This window comes from Argentina silus (assembly GCF_951799395.1).
Source record: "Argentina silus genome assembly, chromosome: 16".
NCBI lineage: Eukaryota > Metazoa > Chordata > Actinopteri > Argentiniformes > Argentinidae > Argentina > Argentina silus.
The window spans coordinates 16,207,723-16,227,440 of record NC_139670.1 but is presented as its reverse complement, the minus strand read 5'-3'; the positions used below and the strand labels follow the sequence as shown (position 1 = coordinate 16,227,440).

General features: G+C 41.2%; 2 protein-coding genes across 2 annotated transcripts in view; both read right to left on the bottom strand.

Annotated features, from left to right (window-relative positions):
* Window positions 1–1,022: 1,022 nt before the first annotated feature.
* Window positions 1,023–2,563, bottom strand: dkk1b (dickkopf WNT signaling pathway inhibitor 1b; the record flags this gene model as incomplete). Its single annotated transcript, XM_083688216.1, has 4 exons — window positions 1,023–1,551; window positions 1,719–1,862; window positions 2,054–2,195; window positions 2,360–2,563. 4 exons carry the CDS (start codon window positions 2,561–2,563, stop codon window positions 1,295–1,297), a joined length of 747 nt encoding a protein of 248 aa, XP_083544342.1. The 3' UTR covers window positions 1,023–1,294.
* Window positions 2,564–4,980: 2,417 nt separating this feature from the next.
* prkg1 (protein kinase cGMP-dependent 1) overlaps window positions 4,981–19,718 on the bottom strand; it is a gene marked incomplete at its 5' end in the record, with an annotated part of 91,787 nt that continues 77,049 nt past the window's right edge. Inside the window, 9 exons of the mRNA XM_083687496.1 lie at window positions 4,981–6,971; window positions 7,166–7,232; window positions 7,341–7,403; window positions 7,498–7,620; window positions 7,965–8,128; window positions 8,245–8,386; window positions 8,526–8,615; window positions 8,773–8,912; window positions 11,359–11,455. Coding sequence (XP_083543622.1) covers window positions 6,873–6,971; window positions 7,166–7,232; window positions 7,341–7,403; window positions 7,498–7,620; window positions 7,965–8,128; window positions 8,245–8,386; window positions 8,526–8,615; window positions 8,773–8,912; window positions 11,359–11,455 — 985 coding nt within the window. The 3' untranslated portion in view covers window positions 4,981–6,872. The remainder of the gene's footprint in view (window positions 6,972–7,165; window positions 7,233–7,340; window positions 7,404–7,497; window positions 7,621–7,964; window positions 8,129–8,244; window positions 8,387–8,525; window positions 8,616–8,772; window positions 8,913–11,358; window positions 11,456–19,718) is intronic.

Sequence of the window (19,718 nt, the reverse complement as noted above, 5' to 3'; positions counted from 1 at the left end):
GAGTGAGAGTTCAACAGGACTGATGTAGTGTGCTGACCCTCTCACCTGAGAAGCGTTGCCTTCCCTGGCCTAGTCACTCTATAAAACAACCACATGGAAGGCAGCAGAAGGGATTGGTCCAACACAGCCCTTCAGATAAAAGCAGCTTGCTACGGTTGTGTACAGTAGATGTGTGATGTTAGGATTAGTGCAATTAAGGGTATCACAGAGGATACTGTGATGTATTAGTATACTCAGAAAGAAGTGAACAGTCCAAGCTGTTTAGTTTAGGAACTCAACCGATGTCCATGCTTTGTGTATGTTTTCATCTAAGGCCGGCTAAACTATCCGAAGAATTTCTCCCATTGATTTTTAGCATAGTCTATTACTTTTAAGACCAGTCTAAGAACTACTCAGAAACCCAGTTTAAAATCATGCACAAAATGTTGTTATGATTGTAATAATATGGAATTAATATGTAGTATGTCAACTGTCTGCAATTGACAAGACTAATAGAAACACTTACATGTATCCCTCTACAAGTTGATTTCATAAACCAATTTAAAGGGACACATTTTTTAACCTCATATTCATTATCTCCAGCACCTTATTGGTATCTACATATGTAAAAAAGAAACTGCCATTTTCTATGTTCTATAGTCGAAAAAATAAGAGAAAAGGTCTGAGGAAATTATCCCATATGATGTCAATGAGGTTCCGTCCGGGGGAGTGTGTTTGTGTGTGATTTTCAGAAAATCACATCATTTACTGTTTCTAGATCACTAACTACAGCACATGCAACACATATGATATGATTAAAACTAGGCCAATAACTGAGTCAAAGATTATATGTTTACATGAACAAACTGCACCTGCCGTTCAAATGATTTCATAAGACACTTAAATATCATAACACTCTTTATTTCCAATAAAAAATATAGACATTTATATCAGACTCTATATACTTGTATAAATCAGTGTTAATACATTTACAATACAATGATGAAACCATGAGCACCTTCTCTTCAAATAGTTGTCTTGACCAAAAATAATTAAGTGCCATTATCTATGTTATGTACAATACAGTAATTTACTGCAATAATAATAATCATATATCATGTCTCGAGTTCCATTGAGAAACAATCACAACTACTCTGCTATTTTTGAGGAAAATTTGAAAAAACCACACAAAAACAGAGTGTCCCAATAAAAAAACTCCCTCTTCTCCACTTTGCTGATCAGAAATCAAGTCAGTCCTTTAGTCTTTCTGAGAAGGCTAAGCAAATCCATGGGAAACGGCTGAGCATTCGGTCGTTCAATGTCTTTGGCAGGTGTGAAGACTTCGAGATGACTTGCTGTTGTTGTGGTCTCCTCTCTGTGTTCTGCAGGACAAACCGTCTCCACAGTCGCAGCGCTGAAATATCTCCAAACCATGCGTGCCTTTCTTCTTGTGCTTAGTGCAGACCTGACCCTCCTTCAGGACCGGCTTGCAGATCTTTGACCAAAAGTGTCGTGCGCAGCAAAGTCCCTCTCCACAGTCGCTGGACCTTAGGCAGTTCTCCCCTTCCTGACCTGAAATAGAGGGGTCAGCACCATTAGCATAACGTGTAGGCTTTTGACTACAACAGGACATCCCATCACCCAGAGAACAGACACAGAATTCTAAAAAGCTGCACGTCCCTTAGGGCCACCCTTAATAACCACCATTTGGGAAATGTTATAATAGTCATGTTACATACCTCTGGGAGTTTGTGAAACATCTTGTGTTGCCGCCTTCAAGTGCAGCTCCACTGTTGAGTTATCCTCAAGTGTGCTGCTGATTGGCACAATATCCTCCACTCCTATGTGCTGGACCATGTCGGGATCGCTGGGCAAACACACACCTAGAAAGGTAGAAAGATCAAACGTGAGTGGATGTGCTTGAAATTACACCTGCTTCTTCAACAAGTGTGTTGAATGGCTCAAATGGTGCAGATTCAACTCTGTGGTCCTCTTCAAAGCAAAAGCCACATCCTGAGATTCGACTGAATAGAGTAATGGTGTAATTTAACATGAAAGAGGGGATGGTGCTTACCATTACTACACTGGTTGCCGGGACAGCACATTGCGTCCCGGATGCAACGTTTCCTGCGCCTCTTGCACGGGAGACAGGCGCCTCTGGACGCGAAGCAGAAGCCATGGTCACCACACTCCTCGTCAGTGGAGCAACTCAAAGACTGAACGACAAAAAAAGGCGAGATAATCAACTTCAGCATGAGGAGGAATATCATGTACGGTTATTATTGCCAATTGCTCAATTTCAACTCATACGGAATACTTACAACTCCAAAACATAGAAAATGGTTAAAATCAGTAGTCTAGGTGCGAATTCGAACCTTACCTGTATGGTGTCAATGGCCAGGTTCTGACTGCCGCTGTCAAAGGTAAATTCGTCCGGGCTGGCGCTCACCGGGTGACTGGGACTCGCCACTCCAGGTATATTCTTTATGGCATTTGAGTTGAGAACCACTGTTCCCGCACACGCATATTCAAAATAGCCGACCAGTACGTAAAACACCGTGGAAAACACAAAAGACAGCAACATGTTCATACTTCTAGTTGTTATTCTATGGAGCAAAAGTTGGCTATGCAATTCAGGCAATGCTCGAGGGCAGGTATTGGAGCGCTCAAGGAAAACGGAGTCGGCTACCTCTGTAAGTCTGGGATTCCTGACGCTTCATTTATACATGTGGAGATGTTTGCATTCCCGCCCCCAGCTATGTGTAACAAAAGGGTGGATGAAGTTTCAAAGGGCTCCAGCTCATGACGCATCCCGCAGCATCAACCCATTGGCCGGGAATCCTAATCCAAACGTCTCGCAATGTTTGTGTACAATTATCAATGACTCCACATGAGATGACATCAAACACACACCGACTCATTTTCTCTAATGGACATGTACTCCCCGTTGTAAATAACTAAGACACTGCTACAAAGAATGCACCTTTAGAACAAGATATCTGCCTTATTTGGTGCGCACAATTCATGATGAATAGCATTTACTGCAATGTGCATTTACTGAGAATTTGCAGTTTATTACAGGCTACAATCCCTAAAATGTATCACTTTATTTGTGTGTCAGTGATGGTTTTATATGATAGCATTATTCATGGTATGACATTCTACAATTTAGAGTTCCGTATTGAGCACATTTAGCAAAGCTGAGGTCTATACGGCCATATAATTAACTCAAATGTGTCTCAAAAGTTGACCCAGGTCCTTGGTTTTTAGACGATCATTCAAGTCATTGTCCCTCCATTAGAGGTATTTGATCCCTAATTGTAATGGGGGATCTTTGAAATGCACTTGATTAAACAAGCGGGGAGGATCAAAGGCAAATATGCAAATCGCAAGGAGTGAAACGTTGACCGAATTAATTATCATTCAGGCTAAGTTTAAAATAAATATGCGTTGATTAGCACCCAGCGATAAGGAATTCACATCGGCTTCTCTGAACTTAATCTGTGCCCTGTAAAACAATTAGACACGTATACCTTCCCCATAGAAAACCGTTTGGACCCAAAGTGCACCCCCTGTGAAAGTATATGTGCAAATTCCAATATTGCTAAGAATAAAAGTATCAAGCCAATTCACTACTAGGTCTATAGACATAATGCACATCAAGTGCTAAAGACCTAGCCTCATGCAATTTGATAGGCCTAATTAACAGTTTAATAGGAAAAACAATCATGTCACTGAAAATATCGACTTATTTGTAAAGTAAATGAATAGAGCATCGTATTAATAGACGTACTGGTTATGCACCATGACATGATACTTTTATTCCATGAATGCAGAATAAGACATTATATCATTTGATATGAGGCATCTTTAAAATCTATAAAATGTCCTCCCGAATCAGTTCACTGGGTGAAGTTTGGAAGCACAACGGGCCTACACTAACGATTTAACTGTTCCAAAGTGTATGTCTGCCAAATAGTTGGGAAACCCTCTCGAATCAAAGCCTTTGAAGTTGTTGACAGAGGTTAGTTATAATAGGCAACTACAAGACAAACGTTCAATACACTTCATTAAACGTGAATTGGCAGCATTCATCACGATTCTTTGGTCTTTTGGCTTTGTTTTAATTGTACATCCAAAGCCTACAATGGTGTAAAATGGTGCTTGTGTAAAGGACCCTTTGATGAGCGACAGATCAAACAGAACTGAACCCCACGTCCTAATCAGACCTCAACGGGCAGGGCATTCTCACAAACAGTCCGTTTGCTCGGCTTTTTAGCGGGTTTAAAGAGACATTGTACTCAGCAAATTAATTTGGTTGGATGCCAGGTAATCCTGTTTTGAAATTCCTGGTTGCGGTTTAATCCATTCATGGTACAATAGACCTCGCTAGTTAGCCATGTCTCTAAAGTGTTAAATAAATACACTATCAGTTGTGTTAGATTGAAAAAAGAAACCTCTGACGATAAGGCCTACTTTATAGTAGATGTGAGGTGTTGCCTGCGGGGTCAGGTGTTTTGAATGCTCCCTCCTGTGGTGAGAAAAAGTGTCTTCAAAGAAAATATTGTAGGCTTATAAAAGTATATTAAAGGTGCATTATGCATCATTTCTAAATGCAAACAGCACTTTGTCCATATGTTGTATTTTTAGTAGAGGGCTATAGCAATATCATTTTTATAAGACAAATATGTTTTTTTTTTGTGTTTTTTTTTCATTTGAAGCTTTAAGTTCCAAGCACATGCAGTGTCTTCATAGAAGTGTCTTCCTCATTCACTACTCAAGTTAGTTGAATACAACATATGTAACTTACAATACTTATTTCAGATATTTCAATGTTCAAAAATCAAGCGAAAGTAAAAAATGCTTTACAGTGCACCTTTAACAGCAGCTGTCTTGTAGTTTTAGACATTATCAATGCAAAAGGCTTGCAACAGATGTTGAACAGTAAACTTCTATTAATTACAACAGGAGCATCACTTGTTGATTGAAAGTTAAATTTTATTGTAAGAAAAGGCATAGAAATAGCTGAACCATAAAAAAGCAGCAAGCCAAGTAACAACGACAGTTTGACTTGTCATGCAGCATTAAAAACAAACAGTAACAATATTTTTTGGGATGCCATCGATTTAAGGCACTTAGATTAATGCCAAATAACCATGGTATGATGTCAGAACTGGACAGAGAGACTCAACAGTCATTCTAAGTGGATATGAACATTTAAAGACCATTCAAGCATAAGGAAATATTTCAAAGACAAAACATATCCCAAATATTCAAATTAAATACTGACGGTCATACAAGAAAGTAGCCTACTCATATACATACAGTATCACAAAAATATCAGCACTAAATATTTATGTACACAAAGATTTACCTCTGGTCCTCCAATAAATAACAAGTATTTGTTTTCCAGCGCATTATAAATGTTTGATGTGGTTCAATGTTATTGAGGCCTCTAGACAGTCATTTTGCATTCAATTAGGCATGTTAATGTCCGCAGATGCATGTTGATGGGAAATAATTAAGAATAAATCATGAATAAGAAAAGAATAATCTCCCTCTAAGTACATCTGATTTTACTGTATTTATCTGTATTTATCCATACATATCCCCATATCAAAGTACACCTGCCAGATGTAACTGCCTGAGCAAATTGACAACTACATCTCCTGTGTTCTCTCTCTGATATGCATGATTTTGTTAATTTTGCTTCAAGCCTTCAGTACCAGTTTGCCCCCTAGTGGTAATGCAAAACCCTGTTGCCTTTCTCTTGGTCACAACACATTTCACATGATGGCTCTGATAGGCTCTTGCCATGAGAATGTTTCCCATAGAGTTAAAAGGAAAAGAAAAAACATCACTTGACAAATGAACACCTGGTATAACAGCTTGAAGCATTAATTTCTGCCTGTTATAAGCATTAATTTCTGCCTGTTATACTATATATATATTGAAATGATGACCCCTTCCCTGGTAATATTCAATGTCGAATGCTAATACATTAAATAGTCAAACATGTCCTTGCAACTCAATTTGGCAAAATATAATTTCTTAACAAGTTTTGAATGGCTGATGGAGGGACAAAGTCGTTTTTGTCCATCAAACTATAAATTGGCCATTATATTTGTGTCATTGAAAGTGGAGTGTGTGTGTGTGTGTGTGTGTGTGTGTGTGTGTGTGTGTGTGTGTGTGTGTGTGTGTGTGTGTGTGTGTGTGTGTGTGGGGTGTGTGTGTGTGGGGGGGGGTGTGTGCTTGTTTGAATAATATCAGCAATATATACAATATATCATCTTAATGTGCTGTAATGATGTGTAATACTCAAATGTATAGTATGATACAAAGGAACTTTGAAAATTAACATTTGATTATCAATGAGCATTTAAAAGAGAGTAAAAACCCCCCTAAACGGTTCCGATGGCATGGTAGGTCTGGTCCAGTAGTAGACGCTACAACAGAAGCCTGGAGTTTCTATCAGTCCCCCACCACTTCGTATCACAGGTAGAATCACTGGAAACACTGGTTCACAGCCTCCACACTGTCAGTGTTAATAGCCACAACAAATACATAAAACCCAATGTACAGATGACATAAACTAAAATTCCAATCCAGGGTATCTGACAAGTCCATGGGTGTAGATGGGATGGTGAGGGACTGAAGGCGACTGCTGTTGGCTAAACTTTAGTCCCAATGCCACCTCAGAGAGTGGAACGGCTGAAGGCATCTCGGTGACCCAGAGAGGTACAATACGACTGTCCCCTTCACTGTCTGTCCTTTCACAGCATCGAATGTCATCTCTGCAGCCAGGCACCAGAAGGGATTTCCCCAGGCTAGGCAGAGCAGAGGCAGGCTAGGGATTGGCTGGAGGCTACACGTGGGGGAGGGGTGGGTGGGTGTTAAAAATCGGTGTCCCAACCAGAGTTGTCGTCTGGAGGAGGGTCATCATTGTCCTCTGGGAAACTGTCGAAGTTGCTTGTGTCCGTTGGCGACGAAACCTGATTGACAAGCAGATAAAATATTAGAATAAAGCAAATCATGTAGTTAGGCATATCACCAAGTTGTGATATAGACACTACAACAAATGTCAACTTCACAGAGAGAGATAAAACCTTTTTGAGCATAAGATATAATACTATACTGTATGTAGAATGTATCTCCTACTAACAGATATGTACATAATTGTACTTACATCAGGGATGATAGGAGGAGTTAGGGTTCCTTTCCTCAACCCTTCCCAGTTAAAGCCTTCAAACCATCTGAGATTTAGAGAGAACAACAGAATGTTATTTGAGTTTTCTTATCTACAGGTTTTCTATTACTCAACAGTGATCATGCCTCAGGATAAAGTTCCTCATTATACTTACTTGTGCTTTTGGATATCTTTGACTCCATTTTTTAAGTTTCCAAGTCTTTCAGAGGGATTGTCCCTAGTAAGAAAAATAGCATGGCATATGAATATGAATAACACCTCATCACAATTCAGATATGATATGTAATTCTTTACATATCAAAACAACTTACCTGCATAGTTTCTTTATCAAGTTGGCAGCATTTTTGGTGATTTTCTTTGGAAATTCGATCATGTCGATCCCTCTTAGGATGATGTTATATGTCTTCATAGGATCTGGTCCTGAAAATGGCGGGCTGGAAAAGAGGCAGGAGGATCATTCAAAAACACATACAGTATGTGGTACTTTATCCCTGAGTGTGGGGTGAGTGGGTATGGCGAGAGAGTAGAGCATTCACTGTAGATGATTAATGTGAACATTGGCACAAGGCCCTATGACCAAGATTTAATAAGTCCTCAAATCTTAGTTTTAATATCAATAGTCCTAATAATAATAACACATAATAATTGGGAGGGATGACCATAACATGCGGGTCCTCGGAACAAAAAAAGATCATGGTGTACCGTTTGCTGGGTCAAAAAGGGTTGAGAGGCAACATGAGAACATTAGCTAGCAGTTCTGACAAACACCCATCCTTACCTTCCGGTCAGCAGCTCATACATGAGGATCCCCAACGACCAGTAGTCTGCTGAGATGTCGTGCCCCTTGTTCAGGATAATTTCCGGTGCCACATACTCCGGTGTCCCGCAGAAAGTCCACGTTTTCTTCCCAAAGCCAATCTTTTTGGCAAAGCCAAAGTCCACCTGTAACGACACGAGACAGCCAGTGAGTTCCACTCGTTCTCCAGAAAGGTCTTGGGGGGGTCCTAGGCCATGTCCAGATAGTGTAGTCCTCAGGCCTCAGGCCTCTGTCCACTCACCAGCTTGGCATAGCCCCTATGATCCAGGATGAGGTTCTCTGGTTTGAGATCCCTGTAGATGATCCCTTTGGAATGCAGGTAAGCAAAGGCCTCCACCACGCACGCTGTGTAGAACCGTGTGGTCGAGTCTTCAAAGGAACCCCTACAATGATGAACAGCACACAATTATTCATATGAAAACTGAAGCATGATAGGTAGGTGAAAATAGGGGACAGCAAGACAACGTGGTCTGTACTGAAAGTGAATCGATTGTAATTGGGTGAGAAATGCGTTTTCTATACCTGTCCCTAAGAATGGTCCAGAGCTCCCCCCCAAGACAAGCCTCCATCAACATGTAGAGATACTTGCTGTCTTTGAATGTCCTATATAGTCTGAATGAGACAAAAACATGGCAGTTGTAAATTACAACATACTATTGTTTAAGTAGATAGAGAATTCAAGAGTGGAACGACAATGACAATGTCTATCTGCAGAGATACCCAAGATATCTGTTAATCTCTATTTATCTCTATCTGTATCTGTAGATACCTGACAATGAAGTCAGAGTGAGCCTCCTGCATGATCTGCTTCTCGGAGCGGATGTGTTCCTGTTGCCGCGTGTCCACGATGTGCCTCTTCTTCAGGATCTTCATTGCAAACGTTTTCACCTCGTCACTTTTGAGCTGCACCTGCAGGGAGACAGAGAAATGCAAAGGATGAGCATCTCAATGAACTCTAATGAACCAATCCAATATTGTAAACACTTCCCTGTAAACCTAAGGCTTAGTTTAGCCATTTTTAACACCTGCGCAGCCCCATGGGTCCAGTAATAGCGTATTAGTCATGGTCTATTTGTGATTTGGGGGACCTGAAAATAGTTTGACTGGGGGCAGAGATTCTTCACATTGCGTATCTGAAGGAGCAGTTACATGTCAGGGGTCATTCAAACCCTCGGCTGTCTAGCAAAGGGATTGCACTACAGTGAACATGATGCTCTGGTGCAGGCGAAAGGCCACTTGTTATTACTGAGGGTGCCGCAGTGCCTAAAATAGTTCCAGGAGCAAGGGGATTCCTCTTTAGGCCAAACCACAGGGCTTTTCCTTTAACGCAGTCTGAGAAGATCCCTAGGGTCCGCATTGCACCACTCCCCCCCCCCCCCCCCCATCTCTTTTTCTCCTTCACTCTCTCTTGCCCTCTCCCTATATTCCTTCTTCTTGCTCTCTGTTTACATGTGTTTGCATTTTTTGTGTCTCCTGGTTTCAGTAATGAAGTTACATTTTAAAAATACATGTGAGGTTAACTGTATGAGGAAAGAAAAGTAATAGAAAGAAAAATAGAAAGGTGAAAATATATGAAGTTGTACCGATTACGATACAGTAATTTCATTGACAAATCCTAAAGGAAAATGTCCACTGACAGGCTAGTATGATGTAACATGGCCTACGGACCTTGTAGTATTGCCAATTGTTTGAGAGAACGTAGAGAGTTATTTTTTTTATTACAGTTATAGATGGCAAATAATAAGTCCCAAAAGGTTGAACATTCATTCAAAATAACAATCAAATTGAGAGTTATTTAGCTTTAATCATGAATGATAATACAGCAAGCTTATTCTAATGAAACTATTGAAACTATAGTTAACTATAGTTAGGCGATATACACTCACTGAGCACTTTATTAGCAACACTATACTAATACTGGGTAGGGCCTCCCTTTGCTCTCAAACAGCCTCAATTCTTCGTGGCATTGATTCCACAAGATGTTGGAAACATTCCTTTGAGACTCTGGTCCATGATGACATGATTGCATCACGCATTTCCTGCAGAGTTTTCAGGTGCACTTTCAAGCTGTGAATCTCCCATTCTATAACATCCCAAAGCTGTTGTATTGGATTCAGATCCGGTGACTGGGAAGGCCACTGAAGAACACTGAACTCATTATCATGTTCATGAAACCAGTTTGAGACGACTTTTGCTTTGTGACATGGTGCATTATCATGCTGGAAGTAGCCATTAGAAGATGGGTAAATTGTGTATATATTGTATATTGTATTGGTTTATGCCCGCCGCCTATAAAATAGTTCATAAAACGATTACAGTAGTTAAGGACGCAGGTTGGTTGATAGTTCTGGAATGCATGGTCTATTATGATTGGCATGGCAACCCATTAAACAAATGTCTACCTGGCTGGCTTATAAAAGCGAGCTAGCCAGTTTGGTTTTTGAGGAGCGATGACAAAAACAACCATGAATGATCCATTATTGTCAGAATCCTTCCATTGGTCTAGCAACGTTTTCATTATTGAAAAACATATTTTAAAAAAGCTACAATATGCTGAAGAGTGTTTATGGTGTATGTATACATTTTCCAAGTGAAAGCGATGAGGTAGCTGTGCTAATATTGTGGATATCGGAACGGCTGGAATGCTTCTTGGCCAGTCACAATGCTTGATTTGATCAACCCGTTGTATAATAAATTATAAAACTGACAAGTCTACCATAGTATTAGTAGTAGTACCTATTTGAGTAGACTTGAAGTAAAGTTTGAAGATTTAGAGAACTCCCATGCAACATATCCCTGTAAGTCACATGTGTCAGCTCCCATTACCTTCTTTGTCCTCATAGTGGAAAGTTACTTCAAATAGCCCAGAGACATTTTAAAACCTGACCCTAGACTGCTCTGTTACAGGACTGGAAGTCCTACATAGCCACTCTGATATCGCCAAATGAGTTCTAACATCTCAGATACCATGAAGTACATTTGGTCTCATTCAGGTCTACCAAAGATTTAAAATGGAACGAGACATGTGTCTCAAGGACTGCCTGGAAATGTTGGGCTTCATAAATTACTATGTAATAAATAGTCATATTCTAAATGACCTTACCTTTATGTGCAATAATTCATCAGACCTTGCAATTGTACATTGCTATATACACCTTGGGGTTAATGGCTTTTTTTCTCACCACGAGAGGGTTAGATCATGCAGGAGCAACACAACGTCCTTAGTTGAGAAATTCTATTAGAGATTGGAACATTGGAATATAAACAGAGAAAGCCCAGCAAATAGAGGCAGAGAGAGACAGAGATGGGAGAGAAATAGAGATGGAGAGAAATAGAAACATTAAAGACATCCTACCAGCTCCACACGTCCGAAGCCTCCGACCCCCAACGTGTCGATGATGTTGAAGTCCACCAGCTTCAGGTTGGAGAAGAAGGCATTCTCCGCTTCATATCTGCATTTTTTGAAGTGGAAAAAGGGGAACTTCTTAGAGGTCTGGATGGAGTAGGTGATGGGGAATGACAGAGGCGGGGAGGGAGCAGGGAGACTGTTCTGTCGCTCCCTTTCTTTTCGCAGTGGGATAGGAATCAATTCACGCATCTTGACCTCACTTTGGTCTTGCCAGGTTAAATAGGGACAAACAAACAATAGGGCCCCCTTTATGAAAGTCAACAATATGGTCAATAAAAAGTCATAAAATCTGCCTCGCAGAACACAGTTAACCTGTCGCTTTACGAACACGTTCGGCACAGCATCTGTAAGAGTCCTCTTTCAAAGTCTGAGCTAAGGCGCCATTTCCAGTTTACATTTCGAGGGTTCAAGAGTACAGTCACCCATGTGTGGAGGAACCGTAAATCGGCCAGATCCTCTGATTCTTCCTTCATGTAGCTCAGTCCTTAATGGGTTCCTGGGAGGGTTCTCAGTTACAGCTCTGGGGGTTCTCTGTGTTCTAGGTTCAGGGGTCAGGAACAACAGCCTTCAGGACAAACGAAAATAATGAGGCATACACTTCTGAGAGAGGTTGCTCTCCAACAGTTCATAGAAGTCAATTCAACACTGTAAGCTCTGCAGGCATCAGTCAACTTTCCAGGTCCGTCTTCTCTATGCGTTTCAACCAGAAGGTATAAAGAGACTAAAGCCCAGAAGCAGACTGCAACAGACAGGACAGCGTCTAAGGTATGACTCTGTGCCAAAACAAGAGTCCAAGTGTGCTCCCCTCCACTACAGGCGACTACTAATACTACCCCGGCTGATCCCACTGGTATTTTTAGCATGTGAACATTGCTTGAGGTTCACCCAGTTAGCATACCTCTCACACCTCATCATCTGCAGGGACTTGCACCTCACTTTCAACCTTTAACTGTCTATCACCTGTCAAACAGCACCGTAGAGACCTATTATGGAGAGGATTTGGTTCATATTGAGGTGGAATGTGTGTACTTATTGACTTTTAACAGCCAGATTTCACCCCTTAGTGGTTGAAATCATGGATGGTCTTCAATTGAACTGAGTTGTACAATCTCTAAGGCCTTAACATAGGCATGTCTGTCACGTATGTCATCATCTTTTAATAATCCTGTACTGTTTCCGGGAATACCACCAGATCTGCAGAGGAATCCATTGAACAAGGCTATCAAGGTTGTTTCCCTGTGGTGGCAGATATTCAAGCTGCTTTGTGATCCCCCAGGATCTGTTGTAGGGCATCATGTGTGTGTGGCTCTGCCTCACCTGCCTGATCTTTCACTGGGCATTATGGCCCAATCCTCAATGTGAGTTGGAGGTGAGTTAACATGGGAGCACCCATGTCTTTTTAGTACAGGAGGCAACACAACACACTCTCACACACCACAGGGTCCCCAAGGATGGGGTGACACGCCAGATGTCAGCACCAGAAGTACAGGGGCTGACATTTTAACCAGCATAGGTTTTCTGTGACCAAATATTAGGGATCTACAGTGCCCTGCGTAAGTAATGGGACAGTTAAGCATTTTTTCTTCTTTTGAAGTTTGTATTTGAAATCAAACCAATGGTATTGGTGTACATATTGATTTCACCATTCAGAAATTACACCACTTTTTATGAATAGTACCACTTTGTCAGGGTAGCCAAAAGTAATGGGACAGATTCATGAAATGTCAAAATTAAGCACTCATAATTAGTATTTGGTTGCAATAACTTGCAATAATTATTTCCATGCAATAACTGCCTGAAGTCTGCTACCTATCGACCCCACAATCTTCAGTTCAGGTCTTTTTGCCTAAAATCTTATCATCAAGAAATTAAATGCATGTTCAATTGGATTTAAATCTGAAGATTGACTTGGCCAGTCAATACCTTTCCACTTTTTGGCCCTGAAAAACTCCCTAGTTGCTATGGCAGTATGTTTTGGGTCATTATTACTGTATGATGAAGCACCATCCAATTAATGTGGAGACATTTGCTTGCACTCAAGCAGGCAAGATGTTTCTGTATACTTCATAACACTTTCCTCTTGCAATTACTCTGGTACATGATAATATTCATCTTATCTGTCCACAATACCCTTTTCCAGACATCTGCAGGTTTTTAGCAAACTGTAACCTAACCATCCTTTTTTGTGGATAACTAGTGGTTTGTACCTTGTAGTGATGTGTCTGTAGTTCAGCTGGTGACGTATTCTGCGGATGGTAGTCTCTGACACATTCACACCTGGAGAGTATTCCTGATCTGTATCTTCCTGATACATTTGAAAATGTATGATGTTCCAAACTGTTGATATTGGCAAGCCTATGGTTTTGGCTATATTTTCTGATCTGCTTTCTTCTGACTTTTCAGTCTAATAATGGCTTTATTGACTTCTTCATGTTGACAGACACCAATAGAAAACTCCAAAGGCAAATGCAAAGCTTGGAATCAATACTAGACATTAACAGCTCTCTTATGACTGCACAAATTATGTGACAGAACACACTTGACTTACCAGAAACACTTGTCAAGCCAATTGTCCAATTACTTTTGGGTACCCTAGAATAGGGGGACTATGTATAAATGTTGTCATTTCTGAATGGTGAAACCAATATATACACAAATACCATCAAATAAAAGCTGAGAATCTCTACTTTAACCTCATAGTAATGTAAAAACTAAAAACTTTTAGTAAAAGAAAAGTAAAAACTTTTGGAGTGTAAAGCCAAACGAAGAGAAAATGCTTCAGTGTCCCATTACTTTCACAGGGCACTGTATATATTATACTAAACAATAGCTTCAGGGGTCATGTGTCTGCTCTAAAATGAGACCTTGTGAATGGGCTTCAATAAATCAAACTCTAAACCTTGAAATTACACCAAACATCCAGCTTTATGTCCTTACAAGTTTATTTGAGTCATATTAGAGTCATATTACTTATTGTTTAGCATGTATCCCCTAGTGTTTTGTTTTCTGTTTCTATGGTAACAGCATTGACCCTCCCCGACCCACCCTTGCCCCCACCCTCCTCATAGTGGACACCTGATGAGGCGTGGTGTCCACTCTACTCTGTCGATTCCATAAGAGGAAAAGAGTTTGGGTGTCACATGATGTAACTTGTGAGCTGCTGACAGGGGATATGCTAGTGGTCATGCCTCCAGTGGAGGTTATGCTGTATGCCACTGCAACAGAGTAGGGTGGTGTGGTTATTTTCCACTACGCTGTCCCAGACCAAGGGTATAATTCTGAGACGCCGAGGCCGTTTAGGTTGACACTGACCTTCTCAGGAAGCAGATCCCTTTTACTATAAACACAGATTGAGTTATAGGTGCTAAACCAGATGGGCGTACTGTAGGTTTTACAGCCCAGGCGAAGCACTGTTACCCAAGAGAGCTTTTCTCCTATGTTAATGTAAACAATCGCTGGAAGAGATACATGTTCGCAAAGCATAAATAAGGATGTAATGTATACATTCGAGCACTGTCTTGTTGTGAAACACGCTTATAACGGTCCATTTGTGTCCACCACCCCTGGCCCCTCAGAATACCCCAGCGAGCTGCTGTTGAGAAGTGTGTTCATGACACAGTAGCCGCATTCCACCATCTCCACACGACCACTCGCCATACCTCCACCGCTGCCCCTGTGGCAGCTGTCAAAATAGCCGCTAAGTCCCAACCTGGGGGCTGGATGAGGCCGTTCACCTCAGGGGTCAATACACCACTAAGACTCATCCACAGAGGGGGTTGACCTCCACCTGCTGCACAATACACACACGGCGAGAGGCCGAATTGATCGAAAATCAACCAGATAGAAGTGGCCTGCCAGGTGTTAACGGACAAAGCAGCTGGTTTGACCCCATTACGTCCCCTTGACCCGAGGGAGAGACAATGCAATTCCTTGGTCAGTTCAAGTCGGTGTTATCCTTGTCACATTGTATTCCATTCAGTGAGGCTACCTCGCGTCTTGTATTTTAAGAATGCACTTATTCAATAGCTCATCCTTTGATGTTGTCACCCTCTGAAATTCTTAAACGATTTGACTCGAACAATGGTCGCATAATAGTGCTGAATTTGTATTTATGAGAGCGCCATAGCCATATCTTTCTACTGAACCAATGATTTCCAGTATTTTGTATAATCTTAGGCACTGCTTGGAACAGCTTGTGGGGTGAATCACCTTTAACACAGCACACACCTCCAAACACCTCCAATAACACAAGATAGTTAACATTCTGAACAGTGAACCTGTGCTGCAGTTTCCCATTATCTGCGACTGATTCAATTTGAGCCTTAGTAGTGAAGCTCCATGTTTGTCAGTTGTGTTGTGATTGAGTAAATGGCATGGCCTTCTACTTGGGAGGCACCTGCTCCATTCTTAGACCCAAACACGAGGTCTCTGAGCCAAAGATAAATGCTTTACTATTGTGTTGACTTGCCGCCAATCCCTGCTTTGTTCCCTGCCTGTCACAAGGCATGTAAAATCTGGCCTCGCCTCACTTAACTCCTGTCGTACATCATGTGCCTATATCACAACAAGAGGGATCTTCAAGTAATGTTTTAATCTTGTCTTTTGAAATAAACAGTCAATTCTTATCCACTGATAAACATACATTTCATTAATGTTAATCACACTGTATAACGTTAATCCTAAAAGACCAATTTTGGAAGAAATAACGCATTATGAATATTAAGTCTAGCTGTGATTAGACTTCTCCAAACAGAATAATAATAAGGTCTATGAATATTGGGCTTCTTAATGAAAAACGACACACCACTACTCTCAACAGATAGACTAGATACTACATTGACGCCCACATTGGGATGTGAAGGGACTCTAAGCGTTTACAATCATATGGTTTCCTGTCCTTGTCTCAGCACATAATTGACCTTGTCAATGCACCGGCACTATTCTTAAGCTGTCAAAGAGACACTGAATAGGAGGCCACGCCAGATCTATAAATAAATGTCTTACATAAGTGTCTTACAAGATAGTATTTCTGCAGTCAACAGAAAAAAACTCCCCTTTCCCTTACCAATAACACTGCAGCTTCAAGGAGTCAAAAGACTATGATTAAAATCATTATTTTCAGGACATCTTTTAACCTCACGCTTTTGAAGATAAATTGATGAAATAACAAGCTTGATAAAGAACAAAGTATTAAGAAGGCAGAGACACTGTAATAGCTCAGCAAAACCAAGAGACAGGGAGAGCTATCTCTCAAAGAGACTGAAAAAGAGTTTGAGAGCTAGGTGTCCTTGAGGAGTGAGTGGACTGGTGACCAGCCAAGTTTCGAAACAATCACACACGTGGGCATAGCAAGGTCAGGGCAATCGGCTTGCCAGGTTTCCCTGTTGCCACATATAGATGCTGTTTATACCCCTACCGTTCGCAGAAAAACAACATGTGTTTAGGGCGTCTGACTGAAACAGCTGTCCGTGAGCTCCGCTAGCTCCGTGAGCCATGCACACTCTTAGGTTTACAAACATAGGCCCTGTTCCACCGCAGTAGGCAGAAAGGAGACCCCCGGCTTGGGCACAGTACAGCCCCTGGGGCAAAGTGTGGGCATGTGGGGTGGGCAGGAGGTACCAGCCTAAACCTAAGGGTTGCATGGTCTTATAAAATCCTTCCAGGTCAGCATCCTGCATGGACAGGTGTTTGCATAAGCAGTTGCTCTAACTAAGCAGACACTATTCTATCTATCGTTGTCTTCTTCAAGGAGTTGATTAATAGAATCAGGTGCACAGTCTGGATGACTAGAATCAGAATATTCTGGATCAGAAGCTTGCACCCAAATGGACTTTCGCTGGCAGGGTAATACTGCCCAGCAATGTCCACCCCTCACCTCTGGTGTCAGAGGAAGAATGTCTAAGACATGGTACACTCGTCCGAGACCTTGTACAGTCAAGCAACAGGCACAGCATGTCCTCATGGTAGTTTAGTCTGCAGTCTGTATAGAGTAGCCCGCAGTGACAAATAGAGAGCTGACAGAGAAAGAGAGTGAGAGAAAGGGAGAGAGAAGGGAGGCGAATGCTGGCCCTGGAGAGGGATTCCCACAAAAATATATCAGTTTGCTGAGGATGTACTTAAGATTCGGTTTCTAAGTCCTTCTGAGTACTACCACAACACAGCAGTTAGGATATAAGACCAAGGACTGCACAGCAAATACAGTGGCCTGCGTATGTAATGGAACAGTGAAGCATTGTTTCTGAAATTCAGAAATTACAAAACTTTTGTATGCATAGTCCCCCTGTTTCAGTGAAGGGACACTTGGCTTGACAGGTGTTTCTGGTTCATTAGGTCATCACATCATTTGTCCAGACATAACTGAGCTCTCAATGTCTCGTATTGATTCTAGGCTTTGTGTTTGCTTTGGAGTCTGCTATTGGTGTCTGTCAACATGATGACCAAAGAGACTTCAATGAAAGTCGGGAAAGCCGTTACGAGGCTGAAATATCAGGAAAATCGATCAGAAACATAGCCAAAACCTTAAACCTACCAAACAGTTTGGAACATCATTAAAAGGAAAGAAGGCACTGGTGAACTCAGAAATCACAAAAGGGATTGGTAGGCCAAGGAAGCCTGGAGATTGACTTGGTCAGTCAAAAGCTGAGAATCTCTACTTTAACGTAGGAATTGTTAATATAGTGTAATAATAATAATCTAAACTTTTGGAGTGTAGAGCCAAAAGAAGAAAAAAATGCTTCACTGTCCCATCACTTACACAGGGCACTGTATATAAATCAAAAGCAGTAGACCTTTGAAAAGTAAATGAATGATTTCCTCTACTGTGTGTGTTTCCTTTAGATAAGGTTTTATTTTGGATTTGTAGACAATGTTGTGTTCTCCTCATAAATCAGGAACCAGCAGTGGAGCTTTTTTTCATCAAATGTGCAAATACTAATAAGCACATCTTAATAATATAAGATATCTGAGTAACTTGTGAATATCACTGGACCCTATGGACACAAATGGTCAAATAGTATCTGCCATGTTGCGGTGTTATAACACACACCTTACTGGGAATGTTGTTGTATACAGTGGCCTGTGTAAGTAATGGGACTGTGAAGCATTTGTTCTCCTTTTGGCTCTATACTCCAAAGGTTTGGATTTGAAATCAAACAATCACTATGAGGTAAAAGTACAGATTATCAGCTTTTACTTGATGGTATCACCATTATCAGCCGACCATTATCAGCTTTTACTTGATGGTTTCACCATTTAGAAATGTTTGTATGCGTATCCCAAAATCAACAGTTTGGAACATCATTCAAAATAAAATAAAAAGCACTTTGCAAATGGGCTGGTAGGCCAAGGCAGACTTCTACAGTAGATGACTGAACACTGCTCACCATAATTAAGAAAAAACTACAGACAACTGTCCCGCAGATCAGAAACCTAGAGGTTAGAGAGGCCGGCCCGCAATTGGAAGGTCACCGGTTCGATCCCCACCTTGGGACGGGGCCAGACGTGAGCTGGTGACTGGAGGGTTGCTGGCATCGTATCTAAGGTATCCTACCACCTTGAGTGAGCCACTTAGCCCCTAACTGCTCCAGGGGTGCCTGTTGGGGGCTGACCCTGTGCAATAGAGTCCAGAGCTCAGTTCTTCCTAAGAGTGTGCTGTGCTGTCTTGAGGGGGGGGGGTGCAAAAACATAATTTCCCCTAGGGGATCAATAAAAGTATATATATATATATATATAAATAAAAACTCACTCCAGGAGGTAGGCGTGAATGTGTCAGAGATTACCATCCACAGAATCTGTAACCAGCTGAACTACAGAGGCTGGTCAGGTTAGAGTTTGCTAAACAGTACCTAAAAAGTCTGTGGAGAGATAAGATGAGTAGTACGTCATTAACTAAACCCTGACCTTTAATGATGTGTTCTTCTCATTACTTGCACTGACGGACTGAGAGCGCTGTCTCTATCTGCAGTGAATTGCAGTATTACCTTGACAGCTACTATTGTTATGATACCATGACAACAGTTATCAGTGATGTTGAAACTATAAAACGATCTGGAGGGGTGGCATGTGGACATTTCATTCCTAGTGACTGGTCCAGGGATAGTTACTATGGAAAATTGTTAGTATTTCAGTTCATATTGTGGATTTCCAAGCGGTATAGGGGACTCTAGAGATAAAATAAATAAATAAAAAGATATATCCTGTTGACATAAATGGATGATTCACAGAACAGTCACGGCACATATGGCTATATCAAAAAGGATTTATTCTTGCGTGAACAGTCCTCCACATTACGCAGCAGATCTTGTAAC